A 24,583-nucleotide genomic window follows, 5' to 3' on the forward strand; every position below is an offset into this window, starting at 1 on the left:
TTTTAATCAATGAAATACACAACTGTAAAGACTAAACATTTTTAATATTTTCTTCCTCCGTTCCCAACCATATAAAAAGTCAGATGGAGACAGTATCAGAAAAATCCAGGGAAATGAAACTGTGGTACATGGTTATCCTGTGCTTCCCATATTTATACAAAGTATTTAGAGAGACTATTTCACTGAAGATGTAATGAAAGAAAGAAAGTAGAAAAGGTCATGATATTATTCAACAGGATTTTAAGGATACATAAAAACTTGACCCATGGAGTTCTGATTGGTATAAAATAGGTCACTATTTATGACTTTGATACAAAACTATCAACAACAATTTCACCTTCAGAGCTTCAATTCAGTGGCTTCCTATGATAAGATTTTTGCCTATATGAAATTCTGCTAAAAGATGGTACATACCAATGGATATTTATCTACAAGTAGAACATCCATATTTCTTTTCTGGAACTGGATATGTGCTTTCAGGATCTTTGACCTCAAACACCTACACTGCATCTTTCAGCATTAGATATAAAAATTTAGAAAATCTGCACAGGGGTCTAAGTCTTCAGAGTTTATGATTCTCAATAAAATTACCACACAAAATATCATTATTTAATTTACATAAACTTAAATTTTCTTTATGTCTTTTATATTAACCTTATTACTCCCATTGTTTATTTTTCTACTGAAATGATTCTATTTTGGAAACTTTGTTCAAGCAAGTAAACAGTCTTATTCTGAATAAAGAAGAATGCATTCTTTTTTTTTTTTTAGAGTTGATGCTGCATTTTAATTCAGAAGTCAACATAACAGTTAAATACATGTAATAAATTGAAAGTGTTAGTGAAATAGAAGCTAGGCTTTGTATTTCCAAACATGTTTCCAAAAGCCTATTTTATTTAAAAACACACACAGGGTTGGACACAAATGTCTTTTTAATCATTGTGGAAGAGATTTCACTGACTGCTTAAATTGATGGCTTTCCCTCTGTACTGAGTCCACTGTTCTGGAAGCCTTATAAAGGATGAGAAGATGGGTCTCTTCCTTTACTTCCCTCTTTGTTGTAATACGAGTCCATGAATGAGAGAAATAACAAGATCAATTTTTCCGAACCATTTGGCAATCATTAAAGCTTCGCAGTTGCTGGTTTTCCTACCGGTGTTTTACAACCAGACATTTCTTCTAACTTTGTTGTGGCAGGTTCATTCACGTTAAATATATAATCATTATTTACCTTCTTCTTCTCCACCACACCGAGCCTCACAAAAGCTCCTAAGGCATTCTTCTGTACATCGGAGGATAATACATCATAACACTGTGAGACACCTTGATCAAGAAGCTGACTTGTGAATTTTCTAACTCTTATGAAGTACTGTTTCTCAGTGAAGTAGTCTTCTTCATTCAAGAGGTATTTGCAAATTATCTGATAAGATTCCACAAAAGGTTTAAAGAGCCCTATTAAAAACTCTAACACAGTATTTCCTTTTCCTGTAACTAGGATGTCCCTTGTCATCACTTGTATGGCCTCACTCTTACAAAGCAAGTAACAGCCTTCTTCAACGTCCTTTCGTTCATTTCCTGGAAGACAAATGAACTCATCAGAAAAAACACTGCATAGGAAGCGAAAGCAACTGTAGACATCCTCTTTGAACACAGGTGTCATCTGCAATGCCACAGCGACTAAGGAAGGACGGACAAAAATGTTGAGCAGCTGGTTCCTATATGCCAAGCACATGAGGAGGGTGATATGCTGAGACATGAGTCCATCCACCAGTTCCGAGTCTCTGCACTCCATTTTCAGAATCACCCAATCTTTGACAAGGCTGGCGATGTTGGAATACAGAAGAATGCTGGACTGGATAACTTCCTCTGCAGGTTCGTTATCAGGCCAAGTAAGAAACCCCCAGAAGGCCTGGGTTAAGCCTTTCAGCCATAAGGTTTTTTCCACCAGGGCATCAAAGTCCATGGATGGCCGGTTCTGAAGCAGGACAGCGACTATTAGTGGCCAAGGGCTCAGGACCAGGTTTTGAATTTGGAGAAGCTGCATTTTATAGGCAACTTCAGTAACAAAGGTGTGCATCTCCTCTAACTGTTTCTGAGGAATGTATCTGGGAACCAAGTTATAGCGGCTCCGACCCATCCTTCCATTGGCCAGAGATCAAAGCGACACAGGGTCTCCAAAGTACACATGGATGTTTCCAAACTTCACAGAGAGGATTCTCCTGGCTTTCAACAATCCAGCTGTAGATTCTTTCGGCTTAGGAACCCCTAGAAGCTCATATGCATACAGAGTTTCTTCCAATATCCTATTGTAACTGATGCTGATTGGAACAAGGTAGGTATCAAAAACTTCTCTTTTAAAAAATGGTTCCATCACAATATTCAGGAGACCAAATTTTGGAGTCAATGCCTTGGCAGACAGGCTTCTTGTCCCTTCGAGGAAAAATTCAACAGGATCATAACCATTCCGTAACATGGTTTTCACATAGTCGGAGAACATGGCCCAGTAGAGTTTATTGCCACCAAAGGTGCGCCGCATGAAGAAAGCCCCTGACATCTGCAGCAGCTCGCCAATCATCTTCATTCCCAGGAAATCTATTCCTGCTGCTATGACCGGCACAGGTAAGTCATTGTTGTACAAAAGGAAAGACGACATCAGAAAGTCGATGTAGCTTCGGTGACTGGGCAGCAGGACAACTGGATGCTCCTGGATGACTCGTTGTAGTTTCTGAATCCCTTCTTCATTTACACGCACTTCTGAGAAAATCTGTTTAAATATTTTACTCAGGGCAAAGGTAAAAAACCGAATGGCTCCTAGCCGCAGCTTGTGGCTCATTTCATCCAGGATCTCACAAGCTTCCTCTCGGAGGACCTCGACAGGTTGAAGGGATTCCTTGGAAAGCTGTTTAATGACATAATAAATCTCTTCTGAATTGAGAACACTACATTTAATATCACTTGGCTTACAAGGAGTAATTCCCTTATAGAAAAGAGGTGTGTAGCATTTCATTGCAAACTTCAAGTCACTGACATGTCTCCTCTCCTCTAAAACATCTTCAAACTCATCCCACTTTTTGAGCTCTTTCCAGTAGAGGAGCACGACAGCCCCGGGACCGGTGGAGCCGTCGGAGAAACAAGAGTTGGATGAACCGGAAGGATCCATGCTGCAGCTGCTATCGCGGGTGTGGCCTGGGATTCTTTGCTAAGCAGTGGTGGTGCTGCTGCTGTGGGCGGTTCTTCCACGCGGGGCGGCCGACCTCGCCTAGGGCGGCAGCACTCTCTACGGCCCGCTCCACATGACCCCGGGTGCCGCCATCTTAACCAGGACGGAAGCCAGAATTTATTCTCTCACAGAATTTTCTGGACTCTCATGATTGTATCTGTTCCCTCTTTGAAAATCAAACTATACCAAAATCATGAGATTCAAAGTTGATTCCATCCTAATTTTAATATCAAAGGAAAAGCATAAAAATAAAAATTTAAAGATGATTTGATTATCTGAAGTTATTGATTCCGTACTATGTGTGATATTTACTATGTGTGTATCAGTTCAGTTCAGTCACTCAGTCATGTCCTACACTTTGCCACCCTGTGGAGTGCCATACGCCAGGTTTCCCTGTCCATCACCAACTCCTGGAGCTTACTCAAACTCATGTCCATCAAGTCAGTTATGCCATCCACTATCCCATCCTCTGCAAAGGATGAAATATGTGTATAGCTCTGAGAATTATTTGGATATACTTAATGAAAGTAAATTCAAATCAAGAAATATTAGATTATTACATAAAGCATAAGAGTTACTCTGTAGGAATGCAATAATGAAAAATAAATGGTTTGTTATGGCTTTGCACATGAACAATTTTCTCCTACCAAACTTATTTCCCAATTTCATCATACAGGTAACAAGGTCAGCAGTTTCCAGCCCTTGAAGCCTTAGACAAAGCATTTAAGTTGGTAAGAAATGGGCACAGAAGCAATTACCATGTTACAAGACTGAAGAGCTGGTGCTGGATGACAAATCACTTTTGCACACAGCCAAAACTTCCCACCACTTAGCTTCTTCATGCCAAGCACAAAGTAGCTGCCTCTGTAAGTGGGTGCAGTAAACCATATCAGGACATAAGATGTGGCAATTACAACACAGATAAGTCTAGAGAAGTGATCAATATTGTGTACACAAAACAAATTACTTACCCTTGATCATCATCTGTATCCTGTAGGTTTTTCTGTGATGATATTGGGAGAGTTACAAAGAAATTATTGATTTTGGATTCAGATGAAAATTGTCTTCTACCCATGATACAAAAAGACATTAAATTACTTCATTAAGTTACTTCAAGGTTACATGAATTTAGTAATTGTTTTGGTGGCTATTTTATATCAAAACATAAACAAAAGGAGGTTGCTGAGAAATATTGAAGAATGTCAGGGAAGTTTGATTCTTTTGATACAGAAAAATGGCTCTGTAAGTCCAAATCATTATGAAGCAGACAAATCCTGTCATATTGGATAGTTTCCATTTAAGAAAAACTTTACAAATATTACAGGGACAATTCTGAAATGCCAAGCTTTTGTTCTTGCAGATTCTTAATAATACACGTTTAATAGCTTATTTAAAAGACATCGTTTTGTTGACCAAAATGGAAAGGGAAAATGAGGCATCGCAAATTTGCTAAAATATGAGTTTGTGAAAACCTAAGGAATGGGATGGGGTGGGAGGGAGTACCCAGAGGGATGGAACATATGCATACCTATGGCTGATTCATGGCGGAAACCAGCACAATATTGTAAAGCAATCATCCTTTGATTAAACAAAAAAAAACTTTTTTAAAAACATGAGTTTATTCAGGAATAGTGGAGGAATTGCAATTTGAGATGTCAAAACAATAGCATACTATAAGCAAGTCTGTTGAGGGCTTGAGGTTAGCTGTATTTATGGGCAGAAACATAAAGAAAGGAGAATTCAGTTAAAGTTTTTAAAAATATACAAGTGGAGATAAAACCAGCCTTGCCAGACAAACAAACTCAATTCAGCTTATTTTGTGAGACCAACTTGACCTGGGTCAGTTTTTGTTCATCCCTCCAGAAACCACATAGGACATGTCCTGGGATTGGTATGAAGCAACCCCTGACAAGTTCTCTCTCATTTAAGAAATGCCAATATTACTAGTTCTCTATAAGTCACATACTTACAGCAAATAATTTTTCAATCCTTAAGTTTTTGTCTTTTCCTGAGGGCATATGTGTGAAATTTTTCCATTTTACACCCTCTGGCTCTATTTTATATTGAAATTCTGTTACAATATCAATGTTTCAGCCAACTCAAAGGGGGGAAAATGATAGCATGACCTGCAAATAGCAAAATAAAATTATTTTATTAATTGATTTTAAACTTAGATTACCACTTATTAAGGGCTTTCCAGGTGTTGCTAGTGGTAAAGAAACCCCCTGCCAATGCAGCAGACTTAAGAGATCTGAACTTGATCCCTGGCTCAGGAAGATCCCTGAGGAGAGCATGGCAACCCACTCCAGTATTCTTGCCTGGAGAAGCCCATGGACAGAGGAGCCTGGTGGGCTACGGCCCATAGGGTCACAAAGAACTGGACGACTGGGTGTCTGAGCTCGAGTGAAAAGTGAAGATTGCCCACAGTAACTTGGAGGAGGTCCAATTCAGTTCAGTTCAGTTGCCCAGTCATGTCCAACTCATTGCAACCCCATGGACTGCAGCACATCAGGCCTCCCTGTCCATCACCAACTCCTGGAGCTTACTCAAACTCATGTCCAGTAAGTCGGTGATGCCATCCAACCATCTCATCCTCTGTCATCCCCTTCTCCTCCTGCCTTCAATCTTTCCCAGCATCAGGGTCTTTGCAAATGAACCAGTTCTTCACATCAGGTGGCCAACGTATTGGAATTTCAGCTTCAACATCAGTCCTTCCAATGAATATTCAGTACCAATTTCCTTTAGGTTGGACTGGTTGGATCTCCTTGCAGTTCAAGGGATTCTCAAAAGTCTTTTACTTCAAAATAAAAATTTATGCTCCTTTAGTTAGAGATAGTAAATCAAACACAGCTCCTTAATTATTTTTAGCAACACGTTTTCCAGGGAAAATGTTAGTCATTTTATAGTCATGTCACAGTGTGCTTTTGGCCAAAAACACTAAAAGTCAATAGGTTTCATTAAAAAGTGAACATAAGATAGTCTCTCTTCAAAATAAAATCATTTGTTGCTTTAGTTGGCCCCTCAGTTTAGTTCAGTTCAGTGACAGTCTTGTCCAACTTTTTGTGACCCCATGAACCACAGCACCAGGCCTCCCTGTCCATCACCAACTCCAGAGTCCACCCAAACCCATGTCCATTGAGTCAGTGATGCCATCCAATCATCTCATCCTCTGTCATCCCCTTCTCCACCTGCCCTCAATCTTTCCCAGCATCAGGGTCCCTTCAAATGAGTCACCTCTTCACATCAGGTGGCCAAAGTATTGGAGTTTCAGCTTCAACATCAGTCCTTCCAATGAACACCCAGGACTGATCTCCTTTAGGATGGACTGGTTGGATCTCTTTGCAGTCCAAGGGACTCTCAGGAGTCTTTTCCAACACCACAGTTCAAAAGAATCAATTCTTCGGTGCTCAGCTTTCTTTACAGTCCAACTCTCACATCCATATATGACCGCTGGAAAAACCATAGCTTTGACTAGATGGACCTTTGTTGGCAAAGTAATGTCTCTGCTTTTTAATATACTAAGTTGGTCATAACTTTCCTTCCAAGGAGCAAGTGTCTTTTAATTTCATGGCTGCAATCATCATCTGCAGTGATTTTGGAGCCCCCCAAAATAAAGTCTGACACTGTTTCCACTGTTTTCCCATCTATTTGCCACAAAGTGATGGGACCAGATGCCATGATCTTAGTTTTCAGAATGCTAAGTTTTAAGCCAGCTTTTTCACTCTCCTCTTTAACTTTCATCAAGAGGCTTTTAGTTCCTCTTCACTTTCTGCCATAAGGGTGGTGTCATCTGCATATCTGAGGTTATTGATATTTCTCCCAGCAATCTTGATTCCAGCTTGTGCTTCCTCCAGCCCAGTGTTTCTCATGATGTACTCTGCATATAATTTAAATAAGCAGGCTGACAATATACAGCTTTGACATACTCCTTTTCCTATTTGGAACCAGTCTGTTGTTCTATGTCCAGTTCTAACTGTTGCTTCCTGACCTGTATACAGGCTTCTCAGGCAGGTCAGGTGGTCTGGTATTCCCATCTCTTTCAGAATTGTCCATAGTTTATTGTGATCCACACAGTCAAAGGCTTTGGCATAGTCAATAAAGCAGAAATAGATGTTTTTCTGGACTCTCTTGCTTTTTTGATGATCCAGTGGATGTTGGCACTTTGATCTCTGGTTCTTCTGCCTTTTCTAATACCAGCTTGATCATCTGGAAGTTCACAGCTCACGTATTGCTAAAGCCTGGCTTGGAGAATTTTGAGCATTACTTTGCTAGCATGTGAGATGCGTGCAATTGTATGGTAGTTTGAGGACTCCTTGGCCTTGCCTTTCTTAGGGATTGGAATGAATACTGACCTTTTCCAGTTCTGTGGCCCTTAAACCTCTAAAATTGAAGTATTTTTCAAGTAACATTTCCTCAGTACTTTTTGTCTAAGTTTGAATTGTTAGCTAAAGCAATAAATATTTCCATTATACTTATACTACTTGATATTTAAATTAATTCAATAATTTTATTTACAAAGCTCAACTTGAGAACTTACCTTAGGCTTAGTAATTACAGCATCTCATAGGCCCAATCATTTGTTAAGTTGTCAGGTTGTTAGTTGTTGTTAGGTTGTTAGTTGTTAGGTTGTTAAGACCTACTCAAGATTTCTTACTCTATATAAATATTAATAACATACAAATCAGGGAATGACAGTCTATAAATTCAGGAATCTTTACTTTTGGAATTGTATTTATTTTTTAAGTGCAAAGATATCTAGTCTGTTAGCACATGAAATGAAACATATTTGTATATGTGAGAAAAGAGAAAGATATGTCTTGTATAGAACTCTGTATTTCTTTGAAGTATGACTGAATTACAGTGCAATTTCTTAGATTTCAGCTATTACTTAGGAAAATAGATATTTTTTCTCTATTGCAACCTTTTCATTAGTATATATCAACAATAGAATGAAATTCTTTTGAATATTAAGATAGAACATAGGCTTTAATTATAAGCCAAATAACTTCTTTTTTCAGAACCATTTGCTATAATCTCATATTGATCTACCACAGTTAAAGCTGACCTGTTCCTTCAAATGATATAGACTGCAGAAAGTGAAAGTGAAAGTCACTCAATCATGTCCAATTCTTTTGGACCCCATGGACTATACAGTCTCTGGAATTTACCAGACCAGAATCCTGGAGTGGGTAGCCTTTCCTTTCTCCAGGGAATCTTCCCAACCCAGGGATCAAACCTAGGTCTCCTGCATTTCAGGCAGATTCTTTACCAGCTGAACAATCCTACAAAAAGTTCAGAGAAGATCAAAAGCTGTCTAATGCTCCACAGAATAAGCATTGCCTGTTTTAAAATGTTCCCAACAGGTGCTATTTAATTTGTTAAAATTTCCCCAAATCTGTCCTTCAGATTCCAGGCCTTGGAATTTGATAATTGCCATTATCTCAGATTTATTCAGATGGAGATCTACTGACATTTATTTTTCTCAACCAGGATCTAATCTGAAGAAAAAATACACAGTGATTTGGACAAAGAAAGTTACAGATAATCATTAACTGTATCAGAACTTTGCAGTAATGACAGATTGGTTAGTAATAAGTAAAGAGGACTTGAAAATAATATACCAATAACAGATATAAGGGTCATGCATTATCTTCAGAACTGAGATTGAGCATCCAGGAGGAGACCCTAGGACTGAAACCCAGACTGTTGTCATTGCTACAGCTCACAGAATTGCAGAAAATTTTGTGATACTCCTTTCCTGGACCTCTCTTGAGAGTCTTCATGGTGATGGGTCCCACTGGAAGCACTTGATTATACAACCATCCCAGGGGGCTGAAGGAAGCTCCTGGCCACTGGGTGTGTTGACCACCATATATTTTAGGAGATCTTCTCTGAACAAGCCACTCACACTGCAGGGTCATCAGAAGTCTGGTGCTGTGACAGTTGCTTATGCTGCAAAGTTGATCCCTTGGAAGAAAAGAGCAGGTTTTTCTTGGTATTTTTTGTTCTCACTAGCATTTCCTGGGCTTCCCATGTGGAACAGTGGTAAAGAATCCACCTGCCAATGCTGGAGATGCAGGAGATGTAGATTCTATCCCTGGATTGGGAAGATCCCCTGGAGGAGGAAATGGCAACCCACTCCAATACCCTTGCCTGGGAAAGTCCATGGGTAGAGGAGCCTGGCGGGTTACAGTCTATGGGCTCACAAAGAGTCGCGCATGACTTAGCATGCGTACACATTTGTATTTCCCAATATCCAGAGCAAGCTCCATGGAGGCAAAAAGAAAACCCAGAGAACTCATCACCATGCTGCTCCTCAAGCCCTAGTTCCCTAATCCATCTTCCTTCTTCCCTTCGCCTTCTCATGCTGGACTGATATGTAGTATCTGTCATTCAACCCAACTTAGGTCTGCTTGCTTGACGCACAGCAAAGCCATCTATGGACACCAGGCTGTGGTGAAGGAAAGTACAGTATTTATTGCCAGGCACCAAGCAAGGAGAATGGTCAGCTAGTGTTCAAAAAACCCAAACTTGACAATGGCCTTTGAGAAAGGGTTTTTAAAGGCAAGGCAAGGGACAGAGTTGTATGCAATTAGCTCATATGCATCCTTCTGGTTGGTTGGTGGTGAGGTAACAGGATGATTTTTCAGAAAACTCAATTATCAATTTTTTGGTTCCCATAAGGCTGAGGTTTATGTGCTGGTGGTCAGCATGTAGTCAACTTCTTCCCTCTTGGGGGTTTCAGCATCTGCAGAACAACTTCAAGGTATGGCTCAGAATATGACTTACAGCGCTTGAGGAACTAAATGTCCTTGACTCTGTTTTATGGCTAAACTAATAATTATTTTGTCTTGCCTGACTGCTTTTCTGGGACATGGGGAGTGGGGTGTCTGGCCCTGAGAAGGCTCACAAGGTCTTGCTCAGTTTTACTTCTAGGTTTTTAGCTGTACTTAGGAGAAGGAATGAGGAGAAAAATTTCTACTCCATTTCCCTGAGACCAAAAGGCTATCTTTGCATTTAAAATTACTTTTCTAGAGACAAATACTTAGAAGCACTGATTTTCTGGCCTTTAAATTACTCTTTTGAGACATTGGGGATTCCCTGGTGGCTCAGATGATAAAGTGTCTGCCTGAAATGCAGGAGACACGGGTTCAATCCCTGGGTTGGGAAGATCCCTTGGAGAAGGAAATGGCAACCCACTCCAGTACTCTTGCCTAGAAAATTCCATGAATGGAGGAGTTTTTTTTTTGTTTGTTTTGTTTTGTTTTGTTTTCTCTCTCTCTCTTCTTCTGGCACTTACATTGGTGTTTATTTTGGAATTTTCCCCTTTCCTTTTTTTTTTTTTTTTTTTTTTTTTTGCCTTCTTTTCCTCTCTCTTCCTCCCTTTCCCTTTCTACTTTTCTATCCCTTCCCTTTATTCACTTCCTCTTCTCTCTGCCTTCCCTGTCCTTTCCTTCCTTCCCTTTTCCTGCCACATTCAGGAGCTATCTTAAGAATTAATTTAATGACTATTTGTTTATCACTAACTTTTTCACTGAGATCACCTTCATGTTTATATTGGTTTTGAAATGTGACAGGTAAAAATACAATTGTAGCAAATCAAAATATAATTTGTCTACCCAACACAGGTTTTGGGGAAAAATTGAATTTTCATCAGAAATAATTTTGTTATTTATTTTAAAACTATTCAGTGTAACTGGTAGCAAAATGGTACACAGAAAATAAGCAGAACCAAATCCCATAGGGTTTCAAAAGCTAATATTGACTTCATATTTTATTTTCATGTGCAAGTGTAAGTAATTTAAAAAGGCAACCATTTGTTTAAAGGCTTTTATAACTATGTTTTTATTCTTTAATTAAAAGAAAGACAAATAAACCATCATCATTATAGCAAGCTGATCTGAATTGTGTTAAATATTAAATTTGGACTAATGTTCATAATCAAAAATAATTATTTTAAAATTTATGAAGCAATTTTTTTTAGTTTCATAGGAAGAACAGTCAGGTCCTAGCATAAAATCCTGGTCTTGGCACCTGTCATAATGCAAAAATGCTCACTTGAGATCTTGGGGGAAACAGAAGATTTAATAAAACCTTATATTTATTCCTAAACATAGTTGTAATGGAGTAAAGACATGGCCACTCAAAGAAACATCATACTTAAACATCAGTGTGCAAATATAAAAAAAAATATTTAAATTTATTGTTGTTCTCCATTACACATATTAATTCAATTGTGCCTTCAGTTTGAATAATTTCCATGTGAATATGTTTGTCAAATGTATTTCACTTGTGTTTATAACACATACACATATACAAGCATACCATCTTTGTTTTAAGCTATGTTTCCAATTTTAAGTAACCTGTTATAAATTCTACTTCCCTGTTTGGTTAAAAGAAAATTAAATATAAGGTCTCCCTATTTTAGGGGAAATTCTTGATGTTCATGTCATTCTAAAATGAAAGTAATGTAAAACACTAAATAAAAGCAATAGCAACAAATAGGCATTTCATATTCTCAAAGCCCAATTATACAATGGCTATAATTTATAATATCACATTTTATGCTTTATATTTTATATTCATAGGATTGTTTGGGGAATATTAGATTTCTTTTTTTATTACCTTTTAGCCTATTTCCTTTTCAATTTATCTGCTTCTTTGTGAAAAGAAATGACACTATATCTCTATGTCCTACTTTCTGTTGAATTAAAACTCAATGTAAAATTCAGGAAAAGAATTGGAAGAAAAATATCTTTTAAAATTTGTCAGTATCTCTTTCATGGGAATGACAACACATTCCAACCACCTTGCAAACTAAGCTCTGTGTTTTCCAATCTCTTTCTGAAGGGGAATAATGCAATACAGGTAAGGGCATTGCAGTCACCATGGTCAACATTTCTTTATTTGTAACTGTCAAATTCTGTATAGTTTGCATAAATGGCAAAAACTACCTGTTATTTTTGGTCACACCACAGAGCTTGCAGGGTCTTAGTTCTCTGAGGAGGGATGGAACCCAGGCACTTGGCAGTGAAAGCACAGAGGCCAAACCACTAGACCACCAGGGAATTCCACCAAACTACCTACTTTTATTTTGTATGTTTTATGCACAGTGCTAAAGTACAGTTCTATAGATAACTTTCCAAAATTAGATTAAAAAATTGATATAGAATTTTTTGGATATAATTACTCTAATGCTAAAGGCATAAAGGAGGACTTTTAATGTTTTGAAACTCTTTGTATTCTGTAAAAAGCATAGTTTTACTTATTTAAATTAAAGTATCTTTCTAATGAAATATACTATATAAATATATAAAAATGTTAAAGTTCAAGATTCTAATCAAAATCATTACTGAATATTTCAGTTTTAATTCTTGGATTAAATTTAGGTCGATGAAAATGTTTCAGGTATTTTCCTTATGTTTGGTATTCCTTTGGGAGAACAATAAATATTTGGCTTTAACTTTTCTTGGTATACAAAGTGTGTCAAACATAAAGTTAGGGAAAACTTCAGGTACTTGATATCTCTTTTTGTTTGTTTTGGTTTCCTCAGAGTACCAAAACATGCTATGAACATGACAAATTCTAAAAAGGATATGATATCATATGAAAAGGCAACAAAAAGGTTAAAAAGACTAAAGGATTCATATTTTAAAGCCAACTATGATTCTTACACAGAAGTCAGCCACATAAGTTTATCTGTGTAGAGATCACTAGATGCAGTATGATGAGCTATTTTATAAAACATCAAGTTTAAAACATATAATAGGACATATTTAATTTTTTTTTTCTGAGTAACAGAAATGTTTATTTTACATTCTTTTTTGTTTTGTCTAGTATTTCTTTTTTTTTTTTCCTTTTTTTTTTTATTATTATTATTATTTTTTTCCAGTGGGTTTTGTCATACATTGATATGAATCAGCCATGGATTTACATGGGGAGCAAAAATCTTCTATGTCCACTGGGATGCACCAAATGTAGTTAGATTTCTAGTTCACTTTCATAATACCTTAAAACTTTTTAAAAAGTTGACTTCATACAGCTTGTATCATTGCCAAAGAAAGAAACATTAGGTTTAAATTTTTGGGTTTTGATTTAGGTTTTCAAAATCATTTCAAGTATTAATAGGAGAAGTACTAACAAGCAATACTTCAAATTTCAAAATATTCTAAACTTCCAGGAGAATAGTTTTTTGTTGTTTTTTTTTAATTGTGAGAGAATTTGGATATATTCCAAACTAGTTTATTTCATGCAAGAAATGTTTTTGCTTTCCTAAGATCTAAAGTTGTTCCAGGAAGCATCCTTGAGGGAAAACAAACAGTTTCTTATTTTCTTCTTATCAAATCTGAGTTTTCTCTTGAGAGTCCTGGGCTGTGGTGCTGCAGATGCTGTTTTTTCTACTGGGTTCACCGTTGGGTAGGTAAGCCAGTGGATCCAATCAGATTCAGTTCAGTTCAGTCACTTAGTCATGTCTGACTCTTTTCGACCCCATGTACTGAAGCATACCAGGCTTCCCTGTAGATCACAAACTCCTGGGGCTTGCTCAAATTCATGTTCATCGAGTCGGTGATGCCATCCAACCATCTGATTCTCTGTCATCCCCTTTTCCTCCTGCCTTCAATCTTTCCCAGCATCAGGGTCTTTTCCAATGAGTTGGTTCTTCATATCAGGAGGCCAAAGTATTGGAGCTTTGGTGTCAGCGTCGTTCCTTGCAATGGATATTCAGGACTGATTTCCTTTAGGATTGACTGGTGGGATTTGCATGCAGTCCAAGGGACTCTCAAGAGTCCTCTCCAACACCATAGTTCAAAAGCATCAAACCTTCTGTGCTCAGCTTTTTTTATGGTCCAACTCTCACATCTATACATGACTATTGGAGAAACCATAGCTTTGACTAGATAGACCTTTATTGGCAAAGTAATGTCTCTGCTTTTTAATATGCTCTGTAGGTTGTCCATAGCTTTTCTTCCAAGGAGTAAGGGTCTTTTAATTTCATGACTGCAGTCACCATCTTCAGTAATCTTGGAGGCCAAGAAAATAACATCTGTCACTGTTTCCATAGTTTCCCCATCTATTTGCCATGAAGTGATGAGACCAGATGCCATTAACTTCATGTTTTGAATGTTGACTTTTAAGCCTGCTTTTCCTTTTCTTCTTTCACTTTCATCAAGAGGCTCTTTAGTTCCTCTTAGCTTTCTGCCGTAAGCATGTTTTCATCTACATATCTGAGGTTATTGATATTTCTCCTGGCAATCTTGATTCCAGCTTGTGCTTCATCCAGCCTGGCATTTCACAGGATGTACTCTACATATAAGTTAAATAAGCAGGGTGGCAATATACAGCTTGGTGTACTCATTTCCCGACTTTGAACCAGTCCATTATTCCATGTCCAGTTCTAATTGTTGCTTCTTTACTTGCATACAGATTTCTCAAGAGGCAGGTCAGGTGGTCTGTTATTCCCATCTCTTTAAGAATGTTCCACAGTTTGTTGTGATCCACATAGTCAAAGGCTCCGGTGTAGTCAACAAAACAGAAGTAGATGTTTTTTTCTGAAATCCTCTTGCTTTTTCTATGATCCAACTGATGTTGGGAATTCGATCTCTGGTTCTTCTGCCTTTTCTAAATCCAACTTGAATATCTAGAAATTCTTGTTTCATGTACTGTTGAAGCCTAGCTTGGAGAATTTTGAGTATTACTTTGCTGGCAAGTGAAATGAGTGCAACTGGGTGGTAGTTTGAATATTATTTGGCATTGCCCTTCTTTGGGATTGGAATGAAAACTGACCTTTTCCAGTCCTGTGACCACTGCTGAGTTTTGCAATTCAGTATCATATTGAGTCAAACACTTTTGCAGCATCATCTTTTAGGATTTGAAATAGCTCAGCTGGAATTCCATCACCTCCATTAGCTTTGTTTGTAGTGATGCTTTCTAAGGCCCACTTGGCTTCATATTCCAGGATGTCTGTCTCTAGATAAGTGATCACACCATCTTGGTTATCTAGATCATTAAGATATATATATATATATATATATATATATATATTGTATAGTGCTATGTATTCTTGCCACCTCTTCTTAATATCTTCCTCTTCTGTCAGGTCCATACCCTTTCTGTCCTTTATTGTCCCCATATTTGCATTAAATCTTCCCTTGGTATCTCTAATTTTCTTAAAGAGATCTCTAGTATTTCCCATTCTATTGTTTTTCTCTATTTCTTTGCACTAATCTCTTAAGAAGGCTTTCTTATCTCTCCTTGCTATTCTTTGGAACTCTGCATTCAGATGAATATATCTTTCCTTTTCTCCTTTGCCTTTCCCTGTTCTTCTTTTCTCAGCTATTTGTAAGTCCTCCTCAGAAAACCATCTTGCCTTTTTACATTTATTTCCTTGGGGATGGTTTTGATCAATGCCTCCTGTACTATGTCATGAATGGCTACTCACAGTTCTTCAGGCACTCTTTCTATCAGATCTAACCCTTTCAATCTATTTGTCAGTTCCACTGTATAATCGTAAAGGATTTTATTTAGGTCATACCTGAATGGTCTTGTGGTTTTCCCTACTTCCTTCAATTTAAGTCTGAATTTTGCAATAAGGAGTTCATTATCTGAGCCATTCAGCTCCCAGTCTTGTTTTTACTGATGTATAGAGCTTCTCTATCTGAGGCTGCAAAGAACGTAATCAATCTAATTTCAGTATTGACCATCTGGTGATATCTATGTGCAGAGTCATTGCTTTTGTTGTTGGAAAAGATTGCTTGCTATGGTCAGTGCATTTTCTTGGCAAAACTCTGTTATCCTTTGCTGTGCTTCATTTTGTACTCCAAGAGCAAATTTGCCTGTTGCTCCAGGTACCTCTTGATTTCTTACTTTTGGATTCCAGTCCCCTATGATGAAAAGGGCATCTTTTTTGAGTGTTAGTTCTAGAAGGTCTTGTAGGTCTTCATAGAACTGTTCAACTTCAGCTTCTCAGCATTAGTTGTTGAGGCATAGACTTGCATTACTGTGGTAATGAATGGTTTCCTTTGGAAACTAATTGAGATCATTTTGTCATTTTTGAGGTTGCACCCATGTACTGCATTTCAGACTCTTTTGTTGACTATGAGGGCTATTCCATTTCTTCTAAGGGATTCTTGCCCACAGTAGTAGATATAATGGTCATCTAAATTAAATTCATCCATTCCAATCCATTTTAGTTCACCAAGCCCTAAAATATTGATGTTCACATTTGCCATGTCCTCTTTGACCAGTTCTAATTTACCTTGATTCATGGACCTAACATTCCAGGTTCCTATGCAATACTGTTCTTTACATCATCAGACTTTACTTCCATCTCCAGTCATATCCACAACTGGGCATTGTTTCTGCTTTGGCTCTGCCTCTTCTTTCTTTCTGGAGCTATTTCTCCACTCTTCTCCAGTTGCACATTAGGCACCTACTGACCTGGTGAGTTCATCGTTCAGCATCATATCCTTTTGTCTTTTCATAGAGTGTGTGGGGTTCCCAAGGCAAGAATACTGAAGTGGTTTGCCATTCCCTTGTCTACGGGACCACATTTTGACAGAACTCTCCACCATGGCCTGTCCATCTTGGGTGGCCCTACATGGCATGGTTCAAAGTTTCATTGAGTTAGACGAGGCTATGATTCATGTCTGATTAAATATCTAACAAAAGAAAACATAGTAATAACTGCAGTAGCAACTAAAGGACATCCACACCTACACTAGATTGTTACCTCAAGTTTATTTGTTTATTGTTTATGGTTATCAAAACTTGTCTGTATATAATGTTGGTGGATGGACTTGCTGTTTATTTGGTCTGTAAAATTTTGCATAGCTTATATTATTTCTGTACCTAAAAATGATGTGAAGTGAATGTGGATCAATTACAAATCATTATTATTCAGTTATAATCCATCACCACCTTCACTTTATAAAACATTTCTGTTTTATTTTAGTATTTTGCTGATTTATTCTTCTTTTTCTTTCTTTTTTTTTTCTTTTGAGGTTTTTATTTTGTATTCAGGTATAGCCAATTAACAGTGTTGTAATAGTTTCAAGGGACTCAGTCATACATATACATGTATCTATTCTCACCCAAACTCCCCTACCACCTAGGCTGCCACATAACATTGAGCAGAGTTCCATGTGTTATACAATAGGTCCGTGTTGGTTATCCATTTAAAATACATTGATTATTGACTTATTATTCTTTACCTTGGGCTTACCTGATAGCTCAGCTGGTAAAAAAAGAAAAAAAATCTGCCTGCAATGCAGGAGACCCTGGTTCAATTCCTGGGTCAGGAGGATCTGCTGGAGAAGGGATAAGCTACCCACCCCAATATTCTTGGGCTTCTCTTGTGGCTTAGATGCAAAAGAATCTGCTTGCAATGCGGGAGACTTGGGGTCTATCCCTGGGTTGGGAAGATTCCCTGGAGAAGGGAAAGGTTATCACTCCAGTGTTCTGCCCTGGAGAATTCCAGGGACTATACAGTCCATGGGGTCACAAGGAGTCGGACATGACTGAGTGACTTGCACTTTTTTTGGCTATTTTTCTATTGAGGAGACCTAAATTCTAGCCATGATTATGTTACTTGATTGCTCTTAGTTTTATCATTCACAGCTATTAATAGTTTGATCAAATTATTTCTGTAGTCTTTTAATTTAAATATTCTATGAGTTTAAAAAATTAATGATTTCAGAAATTCTATGAAGAACATTATATACAGATAATATTTTAATTATTGGAAAATTTGTTAACCTAAAATTCAGGTTATGCTATAGTAAGCAATTAGATGAAAGAAATAATCCTCAATTCACTCTGTTAATAAGCAGGTAAAAGTTATCTGCCAAACTCACACATTTCAATGTTAGAATTTGTTTCAAGAAGCATGGTTAACTTCAGACTGCCTAAAGATATGAGTGTCTGTTTCCTGAGCATCTCTAGACTACTAGGCTAGGATCTGGGGATATGAAAAGCCACATGTCCTTACCCCTGCAGAGAATTAGTGGAGTGTAATTTACAAAGCAAATTAAAGGATGAAAAAGAAATTTCAAACATTACAGAAAAATGAAAAGGACAGCAAAGAATGAGGGAACAGTTTACTGAGGAAGTTGGGTTGATGTCTTTCCAGGGAAAAGTGGACAGGAAATGGGACTGGGGGAAAAAACATCCCAGGGATGACCTCGGCATGTTTATAAAGTGAGTTTGACTTCAGAGCACTGGTTAGATCAGGATAGGAGGGGAGGCAAATTCATGAAGAAACACAAAAAGCTGCTATTGAAAGACTTTCAGCTTCAGGATAAATTTCCATTTCTGTTCTAAAGGCAGCTGAAAGTCAATGAGCCTTTGGAAGGGAGAGGTGGAAAGTGAATATATTTAATGCAGCTCCTAAAAAGTCTTGTTCGGATGCAAATGCAATGAGTATCTCATCTCTTTGCAATAATGTTAGGAGTTACACAAATAAATGCAGTAACTAACAAAAGTGGTGACAATAATGAAGATTTGTACTTCTCTTAAAAACCAAAAGGAAAATATTCATAAATATGCCCTTTAATGAAAATGATAAGAGCAATTTAAGGCACTGCAGTCTATTTGATCAAATGAAAGTTGAAATTTGCATACTTGGATCTATTGACTGGATTTTGTTATCCATGCACCTACTTTATAATTACTGTGAATATTGATAGCATGGTAGATCAATGAAGAAAACTAATAGTGCCCATTAAGCTTTTTAACACCATATTATCTAGTGATTTATTGTTCTTTGAATCAAATTAATGTTGTGCCTTCATTTAAAATGAACTTTGAAAGTAGTTCTTTAGAAAACCGTAAAAAGTATGAGTAAAATCCATTTTCCCCAAAATTCATTGATTCAGCTTCAGAAGCCCCCTTCCATATTATAATCACCACTAAATCTATGAATATAATAAAATAAATTTCTTAAATGTGTTTTTTGTACATCTTGTCATGATAGCATTTTTTTTTTCTTGCTCCAGTTACACTAAAATTTAATTATCCTTCAGTTCAGTTGCTCAGTCATGTCCAACTCTTTGTGACCCATGAACTGCGGCATGCCAGGCCTCTATATGTCACCAAGTCCCTGAGTTTACTCAAACTCATATCCATTGATACAGGTAAGATAAGCATGGAGTTTTCTGCCTTTTAGATTTTTTTTTTTTTAATTAGTTTTAAGTTGGACTGCAAGGAGATCCAACCAGTCCATCCTAAAGGAAATCAGTCCTGAATGTTCATTGGAAGGACTGATGTTGAAGCTGAAACTGACTCATTTGAAAAGACCCTGATGCTGGGAAAGATTGAAGCCAAGAGGAAAAGGGGAAGAGAGAGGATGAGATTCTTGAATGGCATCACCGACTTGATGGACATGAGTTTGAGCAAGCTCCAGGAATTGGTGATGGACAGGGGAGCCTGGCATGCTGCAGTCCATGGAGTTGCAAGAAGTGGACAGGACTGAGCAACTGAACTGACTGACTGCCTCATTCATTTCTATAGATCACACTTTTAAAGTGAAGTCACTCAGTCGTGTCCAATTCTTTGCGACCCCATGAACTACAGCCTCCCAGGCTCCTCCGTCCATGGGATTTTTCCAGGAAAGAGTACTGGAGTGGGTTGCCATTTCCTTCCACTTTCATGAACATGCATAATACAAATTACTACCATAGATCCTCTACTAATAGGGGTTTTGACCAATTTTACCTTGGCTTTGAGAAGCTCCAAGGGATTTAGAATTAGCTAGTGTGGGATATTTTAGGTTTTCCTTTGAACCACTTTCTTCTTTTTATTTCACAGACTTTCTATCATTTGTCCAAATGTATATTTGCTCACAGAAAACAAAATACGTGTTTTTTCTGTCTTATATACTTCTACTATCCTATGATGATTTTGTATGGTATTATACACAGCAATACAGAACATAATACACAAAATGCATTTGTTTATTGAACACCAAAATTCTAACTAAACTTCGATTTTCTAAGTATTTATATCTAAGTAAAATTTATATCACAGAAACGATAAGGGGCTATTATGGGAGAAATAAAAACACAAAAATAAGTAAATTTGTGGTTTTCTAAAATCAAAGCCTTATGTGAGATACATCAACTTACACAATATCATGCAGCTCCAGTCTGTTTTCTGGAGATGGGTCTATCAGGATGTAGAAGTGGATATCTTGATGATCATTTATATCATCTAGAAGGTAAATAAATGCCATGTTCATTGTACCACTTACAGAATATTATAGCAATTATTGCAGAGCATCTTAACTTCAAACCTCATAACTGTCAACAATAACTTGCTATAGTTTTGCCCACAGCATGACTGTGTATACAACTTTGACTATTTTCAAATTACTGCCACTGGAAATATCTGACAGGTGCTCATTTTTTGTTCCAATAGATGTTAAAAATAAAGGATCTAATTCTGTTCAGAACAACCAGCTATAAGCTATCTTATAAGCTGTTACACTGTAAAATATTTCTATTACAGAAATGTCTAGACAGGATGTTTACTTGATTTGTTATGCTTTAATAATTATAAAAAAAAAAATAAACCGTGGTTATAGATGGCCACCTCAGACAGGAACATTCGTTCCTGTGTTGTGTTTTAAAAAACACGACAGAAATGTATGTAAAAAGCATGAACACCCTAAATATGTTTGAATTCCTTACATAATATATCTGATATATGACATGGTAGTATTCTGGCAGAATGCAGAGTCCTGAGGATCAGATTTAATTGTAAGTTTCAAGGAAAGTGTACCACTGGATCACTCGGTTTTTCTCTAAATCCACACATATTTGAAAAAGAAACAGCTGTGCCCTTTAAGTTTTGTCAGTTCACTCTAAAGACATCATCAGACTTCAAGTTTGGAGAGTTGACTTGGCACTGAAAAGGAAAAGAAAGCAGCTTTGGGATTGAATTTTTTGTTTCCAAGGCTATGAGAAGGTGTAAGCATAGAGCCATGAGGACACATACTCAGTAAATGTTAATCCTCCCAAGGGTAAAGTTTTTAAGGTGGAAGGGCAGTGTTTCAAAACCTGCTTTAGAGCCATAGTGCTCTCTAGCCACTTCAGTTACGTTTTACTCCTAAAAGCAGTACTGACTTTTCCAGTTTGATCCAAAAATCTAAAGCTATACTTCATAGCAATGGAGATGCATTAACATACAAATAACTGTATAAAATTAAAGACCTTTTTTTAGGCCAATATAGCTGATCCTAATGATTTTCTACACAGGAAAATATATATTATTTTCATAAAATACTACCTACCACTATGTTCTTCTAACTAGAAACCTGTCACTGGACTGTGAAAGATAATATTTTCAGTTATGATCTTTCAACTTGATATGCAGATGTGACTTATTATTAAGTCTATAAATAAAAATCCTTATCTTATAAGGCAGTTACACTGCAGTGTAATTGAAGCCTCCATAAGCTTACCAGTACAACTATTATAATCATAAGATTATCAAATTAATAGTCAAATAAAAGAATATATTTGTTGCATAACCCTGGGGCAGAAACAAGTAATTGTATCCTGCCATGGGGATAAGGTTGCCAGGCCCTGTGCAGTTTGAAATTCAGATTAAAAATTAACAAGTTTTAAGCATATTTATATATCAAATATTGAATGTAGCATGCTTATACTAAAAATCACTTGTTGTTTATCTGAAGTTCAAATTTAACTAGGTAGCCTATAATTGTTTTTGCTAAATCTGTCAATCATACCTGGGGGTGTGCGGTTATAGCTAATTCAATCAGCTGGAGCTTGGAATTCCAATGAGTATATAATGAGCTTCCTCCAAATAAGGTGCAATTTCACCTTAAAGCATATTGTACTGGCAGGAGATTACCAGAATCCTTTTTCTATGTAGAAAGCAATTTTGACGTATGTATTCTCTTTTAGAAATTTTTCCTTTGTATGAATTTCCACATAAGCTAAACAAACAAACAACAACAACAACAAAATCCTGGAGACTGAAGCATGATGCTCTGAAACCTAATAGGTCATTAGAAAATCTCCATCTCATTTGACGCTCAACTACCATCTAATTGACAATGTGAAAAAGTAAAATAAATACATTTCTGTACAGAAAGTCCAAAAGGTTTTGGAAAGACCTTATTTATTTATTTATTTTCATTTTAGTAGTTGAATACACTACTTTAAGAGCTTCCCAGGTGGTTCAGTGGTAAAGAACCTGCCTCTCAATGCAGGAGAAATAGTCTGGAAGATCCCCCGCAGGAGGGAATGGCGGGTCACTCCAGTATTCTTGCCTGGGAATCCCAGGGACAGAGGAGCCCGGCGGACTACCGTCAAGTCCATGGGATCACAAAGAGTCAGACACGACTTAGAAACTGAGCATACATACTACTTTAAGTTTAATATCTGAGATTGAATAAAAATGTATTGAACATATTATCTGAACATTTTAAAAATAAGTATGGTTTTCAATTTTGCAGCTATGCTCTAGTACCTCCAAATGACTTACAGGAAGCATTTTTATCATTAGTTGATAGTCATAATTTATCACATGATTTTCTTTATTTTGCTCTCCAATTTTATCATTTAATAATGTTAACTAGGCATAACTGCTTCCCTGGTGGCACAGATAGTAAAGAATCCACCTGCAATGTGGGAGACCTGGGTGTGATCCCTGGGAAGATCCCCTGAAGAGGGGAATGGCTACCCACTCCAGTATTCTTGCCTGAAGGATCCCATGGACAGAGGAGCCTGGAAGGAGCCTGGAAGGAGTCCATGGGGTTGCAAAGAGACATGACTGAGCGACTTTCACTTTTCACTTTCAGGCATGATTAGTCACAAAAAGTCCTAAATCTGGAGACAACAATGAACAAGTTAGGCCAAGTCTACAGATTTACCCATACCAAGTTAGCTGTAAACTTTCTATTTGATTTTAAGCATATCATTTAAGTTATCTTAGGATATTCATTATTATTCTGTTGAAATTCACTAATTCCAAATGCATAGAATTGTGCAACCTTTACCATAATTATGACATAAAACACTTCTATGATGACAAAAAGTTCTCTCCTGACCTTTTCAGTTAATTCCCCTCATGCCCAGTCCAGAAATTGTTTCACTGATTTCTAGAAACAATCACTCTGCTAGGATCTTACAGTGTGTTTCTATAAGACATTTTTCCCCTTTGTGAAATCTTTTTGCTGAGTAACCAAATTGTTGAATGGATCTACTTTCATATTAATACAGTCTTTCAAATTTTCTTTAATTTATGATTACATGAAATATAATTATATGATGTTACTTTTAATCTATTTTTTTCTTTACATTTTAAGTGCTCTATTAGACGACATAAATCTGAGTATTGCTTCTTTTAATTCCATCTGATAACTTCTACCTCTTAATTGAAATGTTTAATCCATTTATATGTAATATAAATATTAATATTGTTGTTGTTAATCACTCAGTCCTTTCCAACTCTTGGAGACCCCATGGCAGCCCGCCAGGCTTCCCCGATCAAATATCAATATAGTTGGGTTTAAATCTACCATCTGCTAGTTGTATTTCACTTGTTCCAGATGTTATTTGTGCCTATTTCATTTTTTTCCTGCCTTCTTTGGATTAATTGAGGTTTTAAACAGTTATTCTAATAATCATCCCATTTTATTTTCATTATTGGTTGTTACATCTCTTTGATTTAATTGTTTTGTGGCTTCTCTAGGTCATTGTTTGGATTTTTTTTTTTCCTGAAGAACCAAATATTTAATATTTTAGACTTTTTAGGCTGTATGAGCTCTGCTGTACTTAATAAACTTTTTCAACTGCAAAGTGAAAGCAGCCATAGAAAATGCAAAAATCAGTCAGAAAGATTGCTTTTATTTTTTCCCCAAACTGGCATGCTACCATTCACTGTCCCTACAAATTTAAAATTTGCTTTACAGTTTAAAATACATAGCTTTAATTTTTCAGTATCTGCTCATAAATAGCACATCACTTTACATGTGATTTAACAAACTCACATGTGTGCTAAGTCACTTTGGTGATATCTGACTCTTCGCGACCCTATGGACTGTAGCCTCCAGCCTCCTCTGTCTGTGGGATTCTCCAGGCGAGTGTACTGGAGTGAGCTGCCATGCCCTCCTCCAGAGGGCATCTTCCCCCCCAAGAGATCAAACCCATATCTCTTACGTCTCCTGCATTGGCAGTCAGGTTCTTTATCACTAGCACCACCTGGGAAACCCTTAACAACTTTACTATATTCTGTTTCTACTTCTTTCTTATTATTTATTATTGTCATACTATTTTGCATATATATATATATATAATGTATATTATAAACCTTACAATGCTTGTTATAAACAGTAAACTA

General features: G+C 37.0%; 1 protein-coding gene across 1 annotated transcript; it reads right to left on the bottom strand.

Annotated features, from left to right (window-relative positions):
• Positions 1-1,020: 1,020 nt before the first annotated feature.
• LOC122452127 (dihydroxyacetone phosphate acyltransferase-like) lies at positions 1,021-3,160 on the bottom strand. Its single transcript, XM_043485536.1, is given in 1 exon segment — positions 1,021-3,160. A coding segment is annotated over 1 exon segment (2,037 nt). The 3' UTR covers positions 1,021-1,123.
• Between the last annotated feature and the right edge of the window lie 21,423 nt (positions 3,161-24,583).

This window comes from Cervus canadensis, chromosome 13, assembly GCF_019320065.1.
Source record: "Cervus canadensis isolate Bull #8, Minnesota chromosome 13, ASM1932006v1, whole genome shotgun sequence".
Lineage (NCBI taxonomy): Eukaryota > Metazoa > Chordata > Mammalia > Artiodactyla > Cervidae > Cervus > Cervus canadensis.